Raw genomic sequence first — 16,042 nt, 5'->3', positions numbered from 1 at the left:
TTAAAAATCTGTATTGATGGAGACAAATTAGTAAACATAAACCAGAGAAGAGCTGATGTACAGGACCTGCAAGTGGACAGAGGCCAGTCACTGACCTGACCTAGCGGTAACCCCAAAGGAAATTTGTGTTTATCATATGTGCATAAAGGACAGTGTTTTTGCCTTGCCACGCTTCCTTCTGCCTCATGGAAACACTTTATCTTCTGCAGCCCGTGACATTCTGGCCCTTGACAAGGCCTGGGAGCCCATCACCTTAGTTCTGGCAGAGGATGGCACCATTGTGGATGATGAAGATTACTTCCTGTGTTTACCGCCCAACACCAAGTTTGTGGCACTGGCCAGAAATGAAAAGTGGACCAGCAGCTGCACAGGTACAGGACTGGAGGGGAACTTATTGTGACAGATTCCCCTCCTCCCTCTTCAGGGTGCCACCTGGGACTGAGGTCCCACTGAGCCTGCCTGACCCACCAGCCTGGGCTCCCTTTACACTGTATTGCTGAGGCAAGCCAGCCTAGCCCTCCCTTAGGCTTCAGACTGCACTTTACCAACACACATACAAATAGGGACACACCCAGCTGCAGAACTTACAGGCTGCTGTAGTCAGCTCTGCATGGGATGACTCAGCTAAGGCATTGCCCAATACTCAAGTGCACCCTCCCCCCAAGAGGGTAAACCCAAAATTGTACCGTTTTGCGCTGCACAGAGAACTGTACAGTGTAAGCTCATGAAATTCGCCCCCTCCTTCAACGTGGAAAGGGATATACAAAGCTTTCTGCCACAGGTTATGATTTCTACACACACTGATTTTAAACAAAACAAAAGCAAGTTTATTAACAACATAAGATAGATTTTAAGTGATAGCAAACAGATCAAAGCAGATCACCTAGCAAATAAAACACACAATCTAAGCTTAATATATTAAAGAAACTGGTTATAAGTAGGAAATTCTCACACTAAATGTTGTTTTAGGCAGATTGCAGAGATTCTTGAAGGCAGGCTGCACTTGCTTGCAGCTTAAAATTCTAGATATTCCTTTCACAGGCCAGACAACCCTCTAGCCTGGCTCAGCCCTTCTCCTCTAGTCCAGTCTTTTTGTTCTCAGGTGTTTCCAGTAGTCCTCTTTCTTGGGTGGGGAATCAGTGAAGAATGACCAAACCCTGATGTCGTCACTCCCCTGCCTTAAATACTTTTTGCATGTGGCGGGAATCCTTTGTCTCCCAGGGTGATTCCCATCCCTGGTCAGTCGAAAAACACTGGTATCATCATGGAGTCCAGTACCAGATGACTTGGTTACATGTCCCTGCAGCCATAATTCAGAGTCTGTTTGCAGAGTCCCCACAAAGACTTTGTAGGAAGGTGGGAGATTAGCATCTTCAAAGACCTGTTGTTTTTCCTAACTCCCCTTCCCAGTGAGCCAGCTACACTGATTGCATTCTGTCTAGTGGGTGTTCCTCAGGTGTAAACACATTTGTAATAGTGTATAGACAATATTCCTAACTTCAGTTCCCAAAATGATACATGCATACACGTAGGATAATCATATTCAGTAAATCATAACCTTTCCAATGATATCTCACATGCCTTATCTTGCACAAAATACATCATAATTATGCCATACTCATATCATCATATTACTATGAAGAATATGGGGCATAATGCCACACTTATATCTTAACTTTCCAGACACCAAGACCTCCACTGAAGATGGACTGATGACTCTGCTGGAGGCCTAGTTTAAGTTACCACCTCTGCACTCCCTCTCCTCAGGCTTGAGAGGAACAAGTATTACGGACATGGTGATATTGGTCCTTCACCCTTCTATTCACTTACAGAAACTCACTTGTGCTAAAAACTGAGGAAAGGGCAGGAGATGATGATAATTAAGGGGTGGGGAGAATAGCAGCCAAGATTGAGAAGAGGTGTGAGGGACCATTCTTTCTTCACAGAAATTCTTGACAGACACCATGAAAAAAGAATGTTAAAAAATACTTCAAATGTTAAACACCTCATTCTCCATCTAATCAGTCACACAGACAGGTCAGGGCAAGAGGCTTGAGTCCAAAAGGCTCATGATTATTTCCTGGAAGCAACATTTTGAACACACTGTAATTCTAGTGTAGATTTCATAGCTGTGATTCCAACTCTGAGATAAGAAAACCCCAACAGCTCAAAGCTAAGAAGCTGTTTAATTTACCACATCTATCTCCTGTTCAAGAGCTTTGTCCATACACCCACTCTGTAAGGGCTGTTTAGATTTTGTTGTTGTGATCTTTGCAACCATGAGTTTTTCCACTCTTATGACTGTGGTCATTTCTCATATGTCAGATGGGGGCACAGCCTGGCTTTCAAGGGAGTCCATAGATGAAGTGGACTGTGGTGAAGAGAAGTGGAAGCATCTGGCGAGACAGCTGAAGGATGACCTGTCCAGCATCATTTTGATGTCTGAGGAAGACCTCCAGGTATAATGAGAATCCATATGTCACACTTCTCTCCTTTCAGTTTCCTCACTAGAGGGGAGAGGGTGGAATCTTAGAAGAGAAAAATGCATCAGTTGGTCCAAATTCAAGTTCTGCTCTTGGGGAAATGTTCTCCCAGTGAAATGAATAGACTTTTAAAAATGACACTACGTAAATTAGTTTACACACACAACACACTGTCTGTTCTCCATTTCCTCGCTCACTTGATTCAGCATCCCTCCTCTCCATGCTGACTCTCATCTTTTCTACCTTCTCTCCCATATTGATGCTGTATCCCTACTTTTTTTGGGTCCTAGACATAGACTGATTCATCTCTTATCCCACATTTTCTCATTCCTCACTAAGCTGTTAGTTCCTTCCTATAGGGTTTGCATCCTAGCCTCCAACTACACCTGTCCTTTTTGTTTGTCTTGCACTTTGGTCTTTGGAGGGGTTTGGAAGACTTGAGTATTGGTTCCAAGAAAATGATCAGCTGCATGCCAGAGCTCTTCCTGCCCCTTAATATCTGCACATAATAGGATTTGGTCTTAATGATTGTCACTTGTAGTACACGTTCAGCAGTCTGGATCAAAAGTTACTTTCCAAAAGCCAGTCCTGTTGGTGTTGGCATGTCTCACTCAAACTGATCAGTGGGGTTTTCGCTGTGGAATTGTTAGAATTTCTCTGTGTTGCTCCAAAAGTAGGTGGTGATTTCACACCTTTCTGAGGGGCCTTTGACTGCAGGTAAAGAACTTTGGCTTGTGGGAGTGCCAGTTAAAACCACTTATAACCTGGCTGACTTGACTTGGAAATACTTAATAAAACTTTCTGTATCCTTATAAGGTTGAGACTTTGTTTCTCCGTACATGTGACTTGGGAGATATGCCATCTTTACAGCTCTGTTGTAGTCAGTCCGATAGAACAATCAAAATGAGGCTTACCTAAATTGTTCCATGTAGCAGGACTCCACTGTTTTGTTTAGGTTCTCATTGATGTACCATGTTCAGACTTGGCCCAGGAGCTTTCCCAAAATCAACCAAAAACCCAGATGTTACAGGATACCCTGCAGCAGGCGCTGGACAGACGAGAGGAAGAACGCCAATCCAAACAGCTCCTGGAACTCTACATGAAGGCCTTGGAGAATGAAGGCAGCATTTTAACTAAGGCATCAGGTTAGGAGCATGAGCAACTTTCCAGAGACATCTGAAAGGGATGGGGAAATGAGAAAGCTCTATAAACCACTGCTGCTGTGAAGGAGCTTGTGGTGATGCTGCAGTAGTTGGTGCAAACTGATCAAACCGCATTCCCAGCCCTCCACTTGTGTTCATGCTGCTGGCTAATGTTAAACACTGTCTCCCTGCTACTTTTCAGAACCTGATGCTGCACCCAGGGAGGAGATGAATGTAGTCGACACTGATAGCAGCAGTGCAGGTGCCTCCACCAAAAGATCACTCAGTAGCGAGATCCTTGCTGCACTGAAAGAGAAACCTGCCCCAGAACTCAGCTTAGACAGTCAGGATTTAGAGGTTGGTAACTTTGGTCTTCACCCTGTTCTAGACAGGCTGACTGGCATCTCCCTGTGGAGAGAGGGGATGTGGGGGAAACTGCCCTTTCACCTCTGGAGACCCAACTGTTGCTCTAGTTTAAGGCACAAAGATAATGAGATTTGGTCTTATTTCTCTCCACTTTATTAAACCCCAGTACAGTATGATCTTTTGTTCAAAATCCCAGCACTGTGGAACCTTGCCGCAGCATATACTTCGTCCATGCCTGGAAATCCCCTGTGGTATCACCTTGTCTTTTTCCCAAGCAGTACAATTACTCAAATACCCTTCTCCCCTGAAAGGAACCCATCATGGGAACTTCTTGTGAGCTTTGTCTACTATTCATAGGAAATGGCCACCAGGAGTTCAAACTAAGACTGTTTTACGAGCTAGCTCTTTGAATGCAAATCTGCATTTAGCAGTATTTTTTTTTATATTATCAGGCCAGCATAAAGGTCCCAGTAAAACAGAAAAACAATGTAAATAAACCCCTATCTTGGAAAGGTGAAGATTTTTAGAATTGCCTCTCATCCTGAAGAGTTTTCATCTTGGTTGCAAGGACCAGTGACTTCCTTGTTTGCTTCTTTCTACCGTAGACAAAAGGAGTGAAAATGTATTGATTCTGTTTGTCTGGAGGTAAGTCATTCAGGCACCTGCTGGACCTTTCCAGCTCCTAACTTCCAGATGCCAAGTAGAATTAAAAACAAATTAGGCTTGAAAGGTAAAAACTTTAAGTGAGAGAAGTGTGAAGTTCAAGGATAAATGTGTTAGACCCCAGTGAGTCTTTGGTCTTAATTAAATATACCAAATCATTGCTAGTGTTTCAGCAGTTCTCTCATGGATCCACCTATTTTTACTGGGAGGGAGGGGGTTCAGTTCCAGAGGAGTGTACCACTAGGGGAAATTCTGGCTGTTGTAAAAGACAAGGCGTGGGGCACTGAGGATTAGCATGTCCAACTTTTTCTTTCACAGCTGGTTTTCAAGGAAGACACAGAAGCCTTGGCTCTGGCACTGAGCTGGAATAAGCAGAAGACTGAAGCTCTCCAGCAGGCCTGTGATCAGGAGCTCTCCAGGCGCCTACAGCAAGTGCAGGCTCTACACTCCCTGAGGAGTATATCAAAGGGCAAGAAAAAGCTGCCCTGGGGAGACTGGTTGAGTTCAAAACGCAAGAAGTAAGAGACTTTACAGCACTCCTGTTGGCAATGCTTTAAATGTCATGGGTCTCTTGTGTATGAGAGCCAACACAAGCAAATGGTGTGGTTTGCTGGTCATACTATGCCCTGCCTTGAGAGAACTAAAACCTGGGCTTGTCTCTGCCTCTCTGTTGTTAACAGACAGGTTTAATCCCTCTAGTGAGAGTCTAGGATCTCATGTAACCAAAGGCTTTATTTTTTTTCCAGAGTAGTGGTTCTTGTCCAATAACTTCTGTAAACACAACCCCCCCGCACCTCCATAGTCCATCGATCCGATGATGGCAAATCTGAGCAAATCATCTATTGTTGGTTTATACAAGCCAATTCTAGAGGTGCGCAGATGGTGCATGGAAAGTTCGCAGTCAGTGGGTTGTGCGCTGCTGGTGCTCTGTGACGTCGTTCGCGTGCCTCTTGTAGACGCTGGCAGCGGTCTTTCTCAAAGGCGATGCAGGTATTTCTGACTGTTGCATGCCACTGTGTTCTGTCACTGGCGGCGTCCTCAAGGTCCCTGGGTTTGATACTGCTATACTGCAGATTGGCTTTGATGGTGTCCTTGTAACATTTTCGTGGACGACCTATGTGCCGGATACCCTGGGAGAACTCACCATAGAGAAGCTGGCGGGGGATTCTATTGGCATCCATGCGGCTGACATGACCAGTCCAACGTAGCTGTGACTTCATAATCATCATTTTGATGCTTGTCATCTGGGCTCTCTCGAGGACCTCAAGATTGGACACTTTGTCTTGCCAGCAGATCTTCATGATGTTGCGGAGGCAACGCATGTGGAATGCTTCGACACAACTAGTGTCCTACTAAATGTTGCATTAGAGAGAGATTTTGAATGCAGGACTGGGAGCCAGATGCTTTTCAGTTCTAATCCTGACTAACCCCCTCTGGGGCCTCAGGCATCTCACTTGTCTCTTCCCTCCCGTCTTTCAGATGTGGGGAGTTACTTACTCAGAGAGGTATTGTGAGGCTAAGCCTTGGTGTACACTTAAGTTTTACTAGCATACCTATATCAGGTAGGAAGGGGGAGAGGGGAAAATTCCACCCCCTAACCAACATAGTTGTGCAATCAATGGGCCTACTGTAGGTGTATTTCTACTAGGAAAAGAATTATTTTACAGGTATAGCTTACTCCAATCAGGAAACTGGTTTAAGCAAGAGAACTTTTGCTAGCATAAGCTGCATCTCCACTTGGGTATTTGTGGGTTTCCTCTACCCATATACTGGCAAACCCTTTCAAGTATAGACAAGGCCCAAGTTAGAGGGCACTTTGAAGACTGCTGTATGAGCATGAGGGTTTCCACACCAAATTTTGAGGCTACACAGGAGAGTGCAGACAAAGCACGTTCTCTTCAGATTAATTTCTAAAGAGTGCAATAGTGAGAGATGCAGTGTTCTCAGTGCCTGTTCCTGGCGAGGTTTATTACAGTTTGGTATAGTCATTACTGCCAGTGTGCAGAGTTTTTCCAGCTACCAGTTTATGTGGCATTGACTGAGAACCAGCCTGGGATCCAGGGACTTGAGGTTCAAATCCTGGTTCTGATAATCTCTTGCTATGTGACTGACCAAATCATATTTTAACCTTTTGTCCCATTATTTCCACATGCTATTACCTCCCCCTGTGGGAGGAGAGTGAGAACTGATATTTGTAAAGCATGCTGAAAATTAAAATGCTTGTTTTTTAAAGGGCTTCAGGGAGCAAACTTCATGTTTGGGCTTGTCTCTATTCCTATCTTTTATACAACATTATGACACTGTTCTTATTGACGGATGTATTTTTTTAAAATCATTTGAAACACTTTTTTAATGGAGAATTTTAATATTAAAAGCTTATTATACTATTAGGCTGTTTGTGATGCTCACACACACTGCCTGGCTTGTTGTATATCTCCAAGAACATGACTGTCTGATTATTGGAAGCACCCTGATATCACCCAAGCACGAAGGGGACTGCTTGTCTCAGATTTTTTTTTTTTTTTTAATATTGTTTGTAGCAATTAGCCTTCCCAAAGGTGCCACTTGGCTTTGACCCACATTAATGTTGGTAAAAATGCATTAGCACATACATCCTCTGTTCTATTGATAGTTCTGTCCTAGGAGAGCAAAAGATAAAAATGCTGAAGCATTTAAAAAAGAGGCAGTAAATGTTTAATATACACAATTATACAGTATTTCCAAAACTGCAAAACCCATTAATCTAACATTAGGTTAAACTGGAGCAGATAATTCACTTAATGTATAGCAAAGCTGAACATTCAGATATGCCCCTTATGTACAGATGTTGCAATCTAGTTTTTAATGAATGTGCCATAACTACAATGTTTACTATAGTGATAATGAACATAACCTCGAACCAGTTCTAGTGCCTCTGATGTAACTTGAGCAAAAATCTGCTGTCTTATAGGAAAACTAAGTTTAACTTTTATTTCCTACAAAACCATGCTGAATCTTAATTAGGACTAGATCTGACTTAAGGGTGTCACTTACATCTTTCTAATTGAAAGGTATTACCTAGACTCAAACATGGGATCCCGATTGCCAAGTACTTACTGAAGTCCTGTCTCTTCTCTATGAAATAAAAGCTCATTCTTGGCCTGAACTGCCCTTTTCTTTTACAATGGAACAATGTGTGTCCCTGAGTTGGACAGGGAAAACAACTGTTTATCACAATACTTGTCTACCTTCTCACATTGTAAGCAATTTTCCTGCCACAGTAGATGGAGTATTTCTCCTGTTGTAGGCTGCCATAACTGCATTGAATGTTCATTCGGGATAGAACATACGCATCTGATATACTGTTCGGACAAAGCCATGCCTTATTCAACTGTGTAAAGATAATTTACTCTTGAGTATAAATTCAGCAATGAGCCAGACCAGACAGCACCATGCTTTGTCAGTTTACTGATTCTCCTACTGGGCGAAGAACAGTTGAAGGCTTGCCAGATTTGTTATTCTAAAGTCTTATTTTCTGAGGGGTACAATTCATGCAAAGCTGAAACTGAGCAAGCAAAAGTTCAACCCAGTTTGGAAATCCTGTTGGCCCCCATTTATGTAAGAGAAACAAAAATTGCTCTTTATAGTTACCTTTCATATTATAAATTTAATGCATGCCATTTTAAGTATGAAATGTGCTATCCTCTGTCTGTTGTCTAACTCATTGCAGATTGCACTAGGTCGTTTTAGCTATTAAGTAACGGAGGCCACACTGCTCTATTTTTTAGTAGGGCTGCAGTGTTGAGTTTTATCTAGTTCTTCCCCACTCTAGATTAAAAAAAAAAAAAGACGATAGGTCTTAAATTGCTTTCCACCCTATATACTGTTTTATGCAGAGCTATGGGCAGGGCTCCTTAAATCTATAAAGCTCTATATAAAACTATAGTTCCATATAAACACATTTGATTTTACAGAACTTAATTTATTGACTATAGACCTACCACAGCATGACTTCAGAGTACTCTGAAAAAAACAGGTATGGCTACTTCCTACAAACAAGGTAACAATTAGACTCACACTTAATCTAGGACAAAACACTTACCTGATACAGACACAAAATAAATGCAGCTTATTCAGATTTTCCAGATGTTTTGGACCTACTTTTCTTACTCATCTAGCATTTAAAACACTCCCAGATGTTTGCCTTGCGTAAGTTTGAGATTCAAGTTTGGTTGATACAGGTAATTAGTATTGCTACAATATATTTAGACTTCTGTAAGGTATTTGAATTGGCATTGCCCAACATTTTGATTTAAAAAAACTAGAATGTTACAAAATTAACATGGTAAACATTAGTGGATTAAATTGGCACATAGGTCTAAAAAATGTAATTGTAAACAGGGAATTGGAGTGGGTATGCATGCAGTGGGGTCCTACAGGGCCTCATTTTTGGCCCTATGCTATTTAATATAATCAGTAACCTGGAAAAAAACAAAATCATGACTGAGAAAGTTTGTAGATGACCCAAAAACTGTGGGAGTGGTAAACAACAGAGAGGACAGGTCACTGATTTAGAGTGATCTGGATCTCTTGGTAAACTGGGTACAGGCAAACAAAATGCACTGTAGTATGGCTGAAGTGTGTATGTCTAGGAACAAACAATGTAGACCATACTTACATGATGCAGGACTCTATCCTAGGAAGCAGTGAGAGAAAGATTTGGGGATTGTAGTGGATAATCAGATGAATATGAGCTCCCAATGTGATGCTGTGACCACAAGAGCTAATGTAATAACTGGGATGCATAAACAGGGAAATCTCAGGTAGGGTAGAGAGGTTATTTCACTGCTGTATTTGGCACTGATGTGACTACTGCTGGAATACTGCCCCAATTCTGGTGCCCATAATTCAAGAAAGATGTTAATAAATTGAAGCGGGTTCAGAGAAGATCCATGAGAATGATGAAAGGATTAGAAAACATATCTTGTAGTGATACTCAAGGAGCTCAATTATTTAGCTTAACAAAGATTAAGGGGTGATTTAATTACAGTTTATAAGAATCTACATGGGGAACAAATATTAGCTCTGCATTCTAGCAGAGAAGTGTATAAAATAATCCAATGAGTGGAAGTTGAAGCTAGACAAATTCAGACTAGAAACAAGGTGTAAATTTTTTAAATTGAGTACTTGATAATTGGAACAATTTACTAAGTGGTGGATTCTCCATCATTGACAATTTTTAAATCAAGATTGGATGTTTATAACTGAAAGATATGCCACAGGAATTATTTGGGAAAATTCTATGGCCTGGGTTATACAGGAGGTCAAACTAGGTGATCACAACAGTCCCATCTTGCCTTGGAATCTATGAAGCTTACTTTTAATTTATACTAAACAGTAATGTGTCTCATATATAGGTTAATGTTGACACAAAAAGCAAACTACTGGTGGTTGTAACAGCATTAAAGAAAGACACAAGTGCAGATATTAGAAAAAAACAACACAAATTAGGTCTTCCAAAAAAACTTTAAGAGAAGTGAAAAGTCTTTTCCAGAGCAAGCTCTACAGTGATATAGTATAAAGTAGGTGGTTGTACTAGATAATAGTATGAAAAACCTAAGGAACAAGAATTTAAAAAAAGCATGATCCTTGGAGCTCCGCTATAGATAATGCCATTGTAACTATTTATTAAACCGGCTTATGCAGTCCCTCCTCCCCTTAGAGGATTTTGGGAAAATGAGAACTGCAGGATCAGACCAAAAGTTGTTGGGCAGTTGACAATTCAGCCTTTTATCTGAACTGTAATGCAAATAGTAACAATTTAGTTCTTTTCAAGAAGCTCAGTCTTTATGTTTGCACTCCATTTCAATCATAGAATTATTTGTCTACACAGTTCTATTCAATTTTTATTAGAGAATGAAGATGGGGAGAGTCTAATCACACTTGAGACAGTATTTGTTCACGTCACAGATCATATTCATCCTGACTGAGGCAGCTGTTGCTAAAGCCACTCTAAAATAGATCTTCAGGAAGCTATTTTGTTAGCAGGAGGAGAAAGTCTTCCAGAAGAAGTTCCTGCAGGGGGACTTTTCCCATGCTCGAGGTTGATGAAAGGCAGATCTCTCTTGCCAGTTGGCCAGCTGTACCACCTCCTCCATCTGGGATATCCAGACAGCCCGTGCAGAGAGGACAGTGAGCAAGGTGCTTCTCTTTGCATCTGTCAGTTCCTGGAAGTACTTGTAAAAAAAAAGAAAGAATTATTAAACTTGGGGGGAGAAACTCTTCCTCCAAGTGAGAGCGGGCAGCCTAAAGTGTGGCTGAAAGGCACATCCTGGCATAGAGAAGAAGGTCACATTGCATCTATGTCTGTACTCCCAGCAACAGTTGCCCACTGTTTCTATTAACGTATTTCAGCAACACCGGGGCAAGCTAGCAGTGGGTAAAATCATGATTTCCCAATTACCGGTATTTTTTTCACGTGCTCTGAGTCCAGCAGTGAGACATTAGGGGGATACTTAATGATTATAAAACATTGAATTCCTCATTTGAAAAGGGCTGTTGCTGGTCACAATATTATCCTTAAGTTAACACAATCATTCAGTTTTCATACGGAGAGGCAGAGCCATATAATGATAGTTTAGGCATCTTAAAGGAACACCACCTGGAAATCTAGTCAGTTATTAAGAACTAAAAGATACTGCACCTGCCAATTTCTTTGGTCATAAAATCATCTTCCTTTTTGTTTTAAAATTACTTTATTTTCCCTATTGCACGAGACCAAGGCAAACAAGTTGCTTATATAAAAGAAATGGAAACTGCATACACAGTAAACTGACTTTTTCCCCTTTAAGATTTCAGTTAATAGTAGTCTTAATGTTACTTGCCACAGCAGGTATAAAAGACAGAAGCATTATTTTTAATCTGTGTCCTTTTAAAAATTCTGTTACTGTCTTCAACATCCTTTAAAAGTCCCACCAAAAAAATGTCAAGAGCTATCAGCTAATAAACTATCAAATTACAATGCTGTACCTCATTCTATAATTTCAATGAAAAATCCTTTTTTAATGGTCAAGTTTATGTACTGGTTCTTGGATCTTTTTCAAAAGAGTACAGTAAATCAAATACTTAAAGCTGAAAACTCTTTAAATGGCTAATTTAATGACATCTTTTAGAAACTAGTAAAAGCATTCAATTATCTTTATAAATTAAGGCACTTTTTTAGTGTAGACACATATAGGCAGCTAAGTGACTAGGCCATTATGTTATTGAAGTATTCAGTTCAGAGTCGAGTTCCCTGTCTGGGGCTGACAAATCTCTTACAGCAAGATAGGATCATTTATCATGAAAAATGCTAACGCACTTCAACAAACTGCAGCTCCATTGAGTTGCGACCATTTCTGGGGTGGAAGAAACAGCAGCCAACTGACATGATGATTGTATGCGTATGTTGGGGAGGGGAAAGGGGGAATTTTGGTCAGAGACAACTGGTCAAGCTTACTGAATTCCCCTAGGACTCTAATGTCAGGGGAGCAAAGAGAGGACCCCAATGTTGAAGGTCTCATCTAAATGATGTATAAACAACATGGTACAAACAAGGCAGTTACTGTACTACCAAAGTTTATGCTTTTAAAGGCAGGTCAGCCTCTGACAAAGTACCAAATCCCCACTAAAGTAAGGAGTGGGATAAACAAGAGGAGCTAATAGAGGGCACAGAGCAGAAAAAGGGGGAACTGCAACAAACCAATGCCTTGGGTTCTCCTGTTGTTAGATCCTGGCAATTTGAGTACCCTGTGCCCCCAGATGATGAACTGTTGTTCACCTGGGTACAGTAAAAGGAAAAAGAATGAATAACAAGCATTATAGACATAATGGTTTTGTATCCATTCTCAGCTTACCTTGCTGTTTTTCAATATGTGTCTTTCCTGTACTGGACGTGCAGCCCCCATCATCCAGGAGACAGAAGTCAGCAGGAGAAAAAGACAAGCAGAGTGGTGGACACATGTGGAACACTGCATGATAGAGCTCTGCAACAAGCTACTTCCCTGCCTTGCAAGTTATCTTTTTTTTCCTTTGGGCAGGAGCAAAACTTCCAGCTCAATTATTTTTATATTTCAGCAACCCCACCTTTTCACATGAAAAAACAAAGAGCAATTAACTTCCCAACAATACATTGTGTGGATTTAACCCTTAATTAGAGCTTCTGGATTGCGCTATTAAATGTGAATTTGCTGTTAATTTAAGATGCATATGCATTGTTTGCTAAAAAAAAAAAAAAAAAATTTCCTCACCATTATTCGTATAATGACCAGGCAGTCTTGAGTACAAAATAGGGTGATTTAGCTGCAAATGATTCATGGTTGTGGATTTTGTGCAGGGGTTTAGTGATGGGAGGAGAGGCTGCAGAGAGACAACTTAAAGCAGAAGCACTGCGCCTTATGCTATATCCTTCCTGAATGATCAACATTTAACCTCTCACATGGCCAAGAATCCTCTACTGCAGCAACCCACTGAAGTCATGGGTTTCAAAAATGTAATCATTAGCGCATCTGAGCAAACTACATCCTGGAAGTTTTTTCTTTTTTGTGGTCACCTAGTCAGAAAGAACCGGCCTTGCTGAATATCCTCATGGAGTGACATGTCCTGAGTTGCTCACCTAGCCTCAGTGGTTGTTTGTCTTCCTAGGACCATGGCTGCAGAGTCAACACTCTTCAAAGGGACCAGAAACCTTGGGAATAGATACAGCGCTGCTGGAGGGTCTATCAGAGAAGCCTTGCTTTGTTTAAAACAAGTTTGAGATCACTTACAGTTAATGTAAACAACTGAGCTGTTTTTGATCTTAGTGCTGTGAAGTGTAGCTATATCACTTTCAAAGGCTTCCACATTCTCTTCACAGAAGTGAGCAGTAGCATCCCAACAGTTCTTTGAAGATGACAACAGGCAGCTGGAATGAAATCTTAAAAATGCTAAGGATCCACAGAGAGCATCTAAAAGGAGGAAGGATGCAGTTTGGATCTGCCTGAAGTTCTCTGGGTGAGCATATGAGGCTCAAAGATTCAATTTCTTTCCTGCACCACAACCCAACCCAACAATAGCTGGAACCTTTGACAGACTGAGTATAATTTGGATCAAGGAGTCTTAGCAGTGATTTGGCATTAAAGGACAGAGCTGAAGGCATACTGGTCTTTTGGTTTGTGAATATAACCAACATATTTCAAATTTTATACTTAATAGTTTGTATTTTAAAGAGATTTGCCAATATTAACTAAATAGCTCCCACCAGTCATGAGGTGTATAGGCTCTGTCCAGCAGTTGGCAAGGAAAGGGTTAACCTTCTGCCTTGGGGAAGCATCAATCAGCCCAGAGTGCAGGAGTTTCCAGGGAGGGCAGCTGTGTAGAATGAATTATTTTTTCCTCTCAGGCCATTATAAGAGGGGTATACTCTGGAGAGCCAGGATCTCTAGAGCTTTGCCTACAGTATAGAACATTTCTGTGCTATGCCTGGACCCCGCCCCCCAACATGCTTAATGTCCGTCTAGTGCTCCAAATGGTTTACATGCCTACTAAATATAGCTAGATTGATTAAGCTTGCTTTCAGCAGAACTAAACACCAGTTTAGTCTGCACAATGTAAGTGCTAGTGTGGATGGCACTAAAATAGTACCCATAGTCTTCTGCCTACTGTCACACAGGGTACTACAGCTTTTTCAGACTCTGTTGTTTCTGCAGGCCTCGCCAGGAACTGTGGGAGATGTACCCAGAGAACACTGACACTGTTTAGAACAGTGCTAGTGTGGAATAGTTCAGAACACCAATCAGCACGGATCTGTTCTCCCCCTCTCTGTTCAATTAGGAACAGTTAATTCTTTAATTTAAATGGGAGAGTAATAGTAGGGAAGGAAATAATACTCAGTCATTTCTGGCTCTTAAATTCTGTGCTCATTCCTATAATGATGGATGATTATCCCCTTTCTAGAGATGGTAAAACTAAAGCTGAGAAAGGTTGCACAGAATCACATGGCAAGACAATATTAGAACTGGGAAGAGATTTTAGAAATCCTGATTCTAAAGCCTCTTCTCTAATCAGTAGTCTTTGCTATGCTGCTTTCAGATCATAATTCTAAAAATATTATCCTATCTCTGCAGTCTTGCCAACTCTAAGCATTTAAAAATCATGAGTCATGTTTATTTTTAAAAAATAGATCTGGGGTTTTTATATTTGCCTTCTAGTTTCTGAGTCTTATAGGGTACACTTGGTCATATTTTCAAGCTTTTTTTCACAACCATGAGGGCTTATTTATTTATTTATTTATTTAAAGTAAAACAGAGATTCTTATGAAATCACTTGACTCCAGGAGCGCAGGCTTTACAAAAAACACCAAATATCACAGATGTTGGCAACACTGTCTCAGTTGCCATAATGTTAAGATGCAGTTAAAGAGAACTCCATGCTGAGTGCCACCTGAAATAGTAGTTTAAAGAGACTCACTCCTCATGGAGTCAGTTCCACCCAAAAATTCAACAGCTGAAGTCTTCCACAGCTCATAGAGGAACAAATTCACACAGCACCAGAAGTTCTGTGGAGCAGACAGTATCAAATGGGAGATCAGCCTCAATATTAGACACTTCTATGGACTTTATAGCCTCTTTCCCATAATGGCCAAATAAATAATCTGATTTAAAAAGTGAATAATTTAAATATCACATGGAGTAGTAGGAGGACCCAAATGATTAAAAGATTGAACAAATGTCAATGGCACAAATGTTCTTAAGGATATAACCACCAGGGGCTTGGGGTGATAATAAGCCAGTCACATGTTTCAGAACTCTAAATATTTCTGATCTGGTTGGCTGGTATAGTAGGGTAGTGCTCTTCACCACTATGACTCCAGAGACTCCAGTTTAATTTTCAGACATAATCCCCAATTCCCAGCCCCTCTGAAGGTGACAATGCTATGGAGGGGTCACACTCAGCTAGATAGTGACCCCCTGCTGGTTGCTTTGAAAGCAGCACTGAAGGTCAGAAGAGAGGCTCCCTTGGTATGGGATTCAAACTGCTATTTCAAAGTTCACTGGGGACTGCAGGGACCTTTGAGGAACAAAACTTGTGTGGAAGCTCAACAATCAGTCTTAGCTAGAACAGAGGGGCACAGAGAAATTCCATTATGAATGTAATTTTTTCCCTGGAAAGAGAGTCTTATGGTGATGTAACTCATCCAGACAAATCTTTGAGCATATATCCTCTTCCCACAAAAACAGGCCAAGGAAACGAGGTATTTGTTAATTTGGGAGAAGCATCTGATTGGTATATTCAGTGGTAGAAGTTTCATGTTATATAGGAGATTTGATAGAAATGTAGGGCTGGAAGGGAGGTCACCAAGTCCAGCCCCCTGCACTGCAGCAGAACCAAGTA

General features: G+C 41.1%; 1 protein-coding gene and 1 long non-coding RNA gene across 6 annotated transcripts in view; one reads left to right on the top strand and one right to left on the bottom strand.

The window, feature by feature from the left end:
• DFFA (DNA fragmentation factor subunit alpha) overlaps window positions 1-16,042 on the top strand; it is a 355,095-nt gene that overhangs the window by 2,072 nt on the left and 336,981 nt on the right. Inside the window, exons 2-7 of one of the 5 annotated variants that reach the window (XR_004373050.2) lie at window positions 210-371; window positions 2,326-2,459; window positions 3,439-3,628; window positions 3,828-3,982; window positions 4,444-4,636; window positions 4,973-5,060. Coding sequence is in view for 4 of the 5 variants with exons in the window: in XM_032775453.2 (XP_032631344.1) it covers window positions 210-371; window positions 2,326-2,459; window positions 3,439-3,628; window positions 3,828-3,982; window positions 4,973-5,172; window positions 12,524-12,650 (968 nt within the window). In the remaining variant the exon portion in view is untranslated. Of the gene's footprint in view, window positions 1-209; window positions 372-2,325; window positions 2,460-3,438; window positions 3,629-3,827; window positions 3,983-4,443; window positions 4,637-4,972; window positions 5,221-5,400; window positions 7,042-12,523; window positions 13,808-16,042 lie in introns of those variants that run through there. The other 4 variants (XM_032775453.2, XM_032775454.2, XM_075060335.1 and 1 more) reach the window with 4 other exon arrangements.
• On the bottom strand, window positions 9,106-12,615 carry LOC116821934 (uncharacterized). The gene is made up of 2 exons (XR_004373051.2): window positions 12,529-12,615; window positions 9,106-10,869 (listed from the first exon to the last, which is right to left on the bottom strand). It is a non-coding gene; the product is annotated as an uncharacterized LOC116821934 (long non-coding RNA).

The sequence above is a fragment of the Chelonoidis abingdonii genome, chromosome 23, assembly GCF_003597395.2.
Source record: "Chelonoidis abingdonii isolate Lonesome George chromosome 23, CheloAbing_2.0, whole genome shotgun sequence".
NCBI classification, from domain to species: domain Eukaryota; kingdom Metazoa; phylum Chordata; order Testudines; family Testudinidae; genus Chelonoidis; species Chelonoidis abingdonii.
The sequence above is the reverse complement of the archived record's forward strand: the minus strand, read 5'-3'. Positions and strand labels throughout refer to the sequence as shown.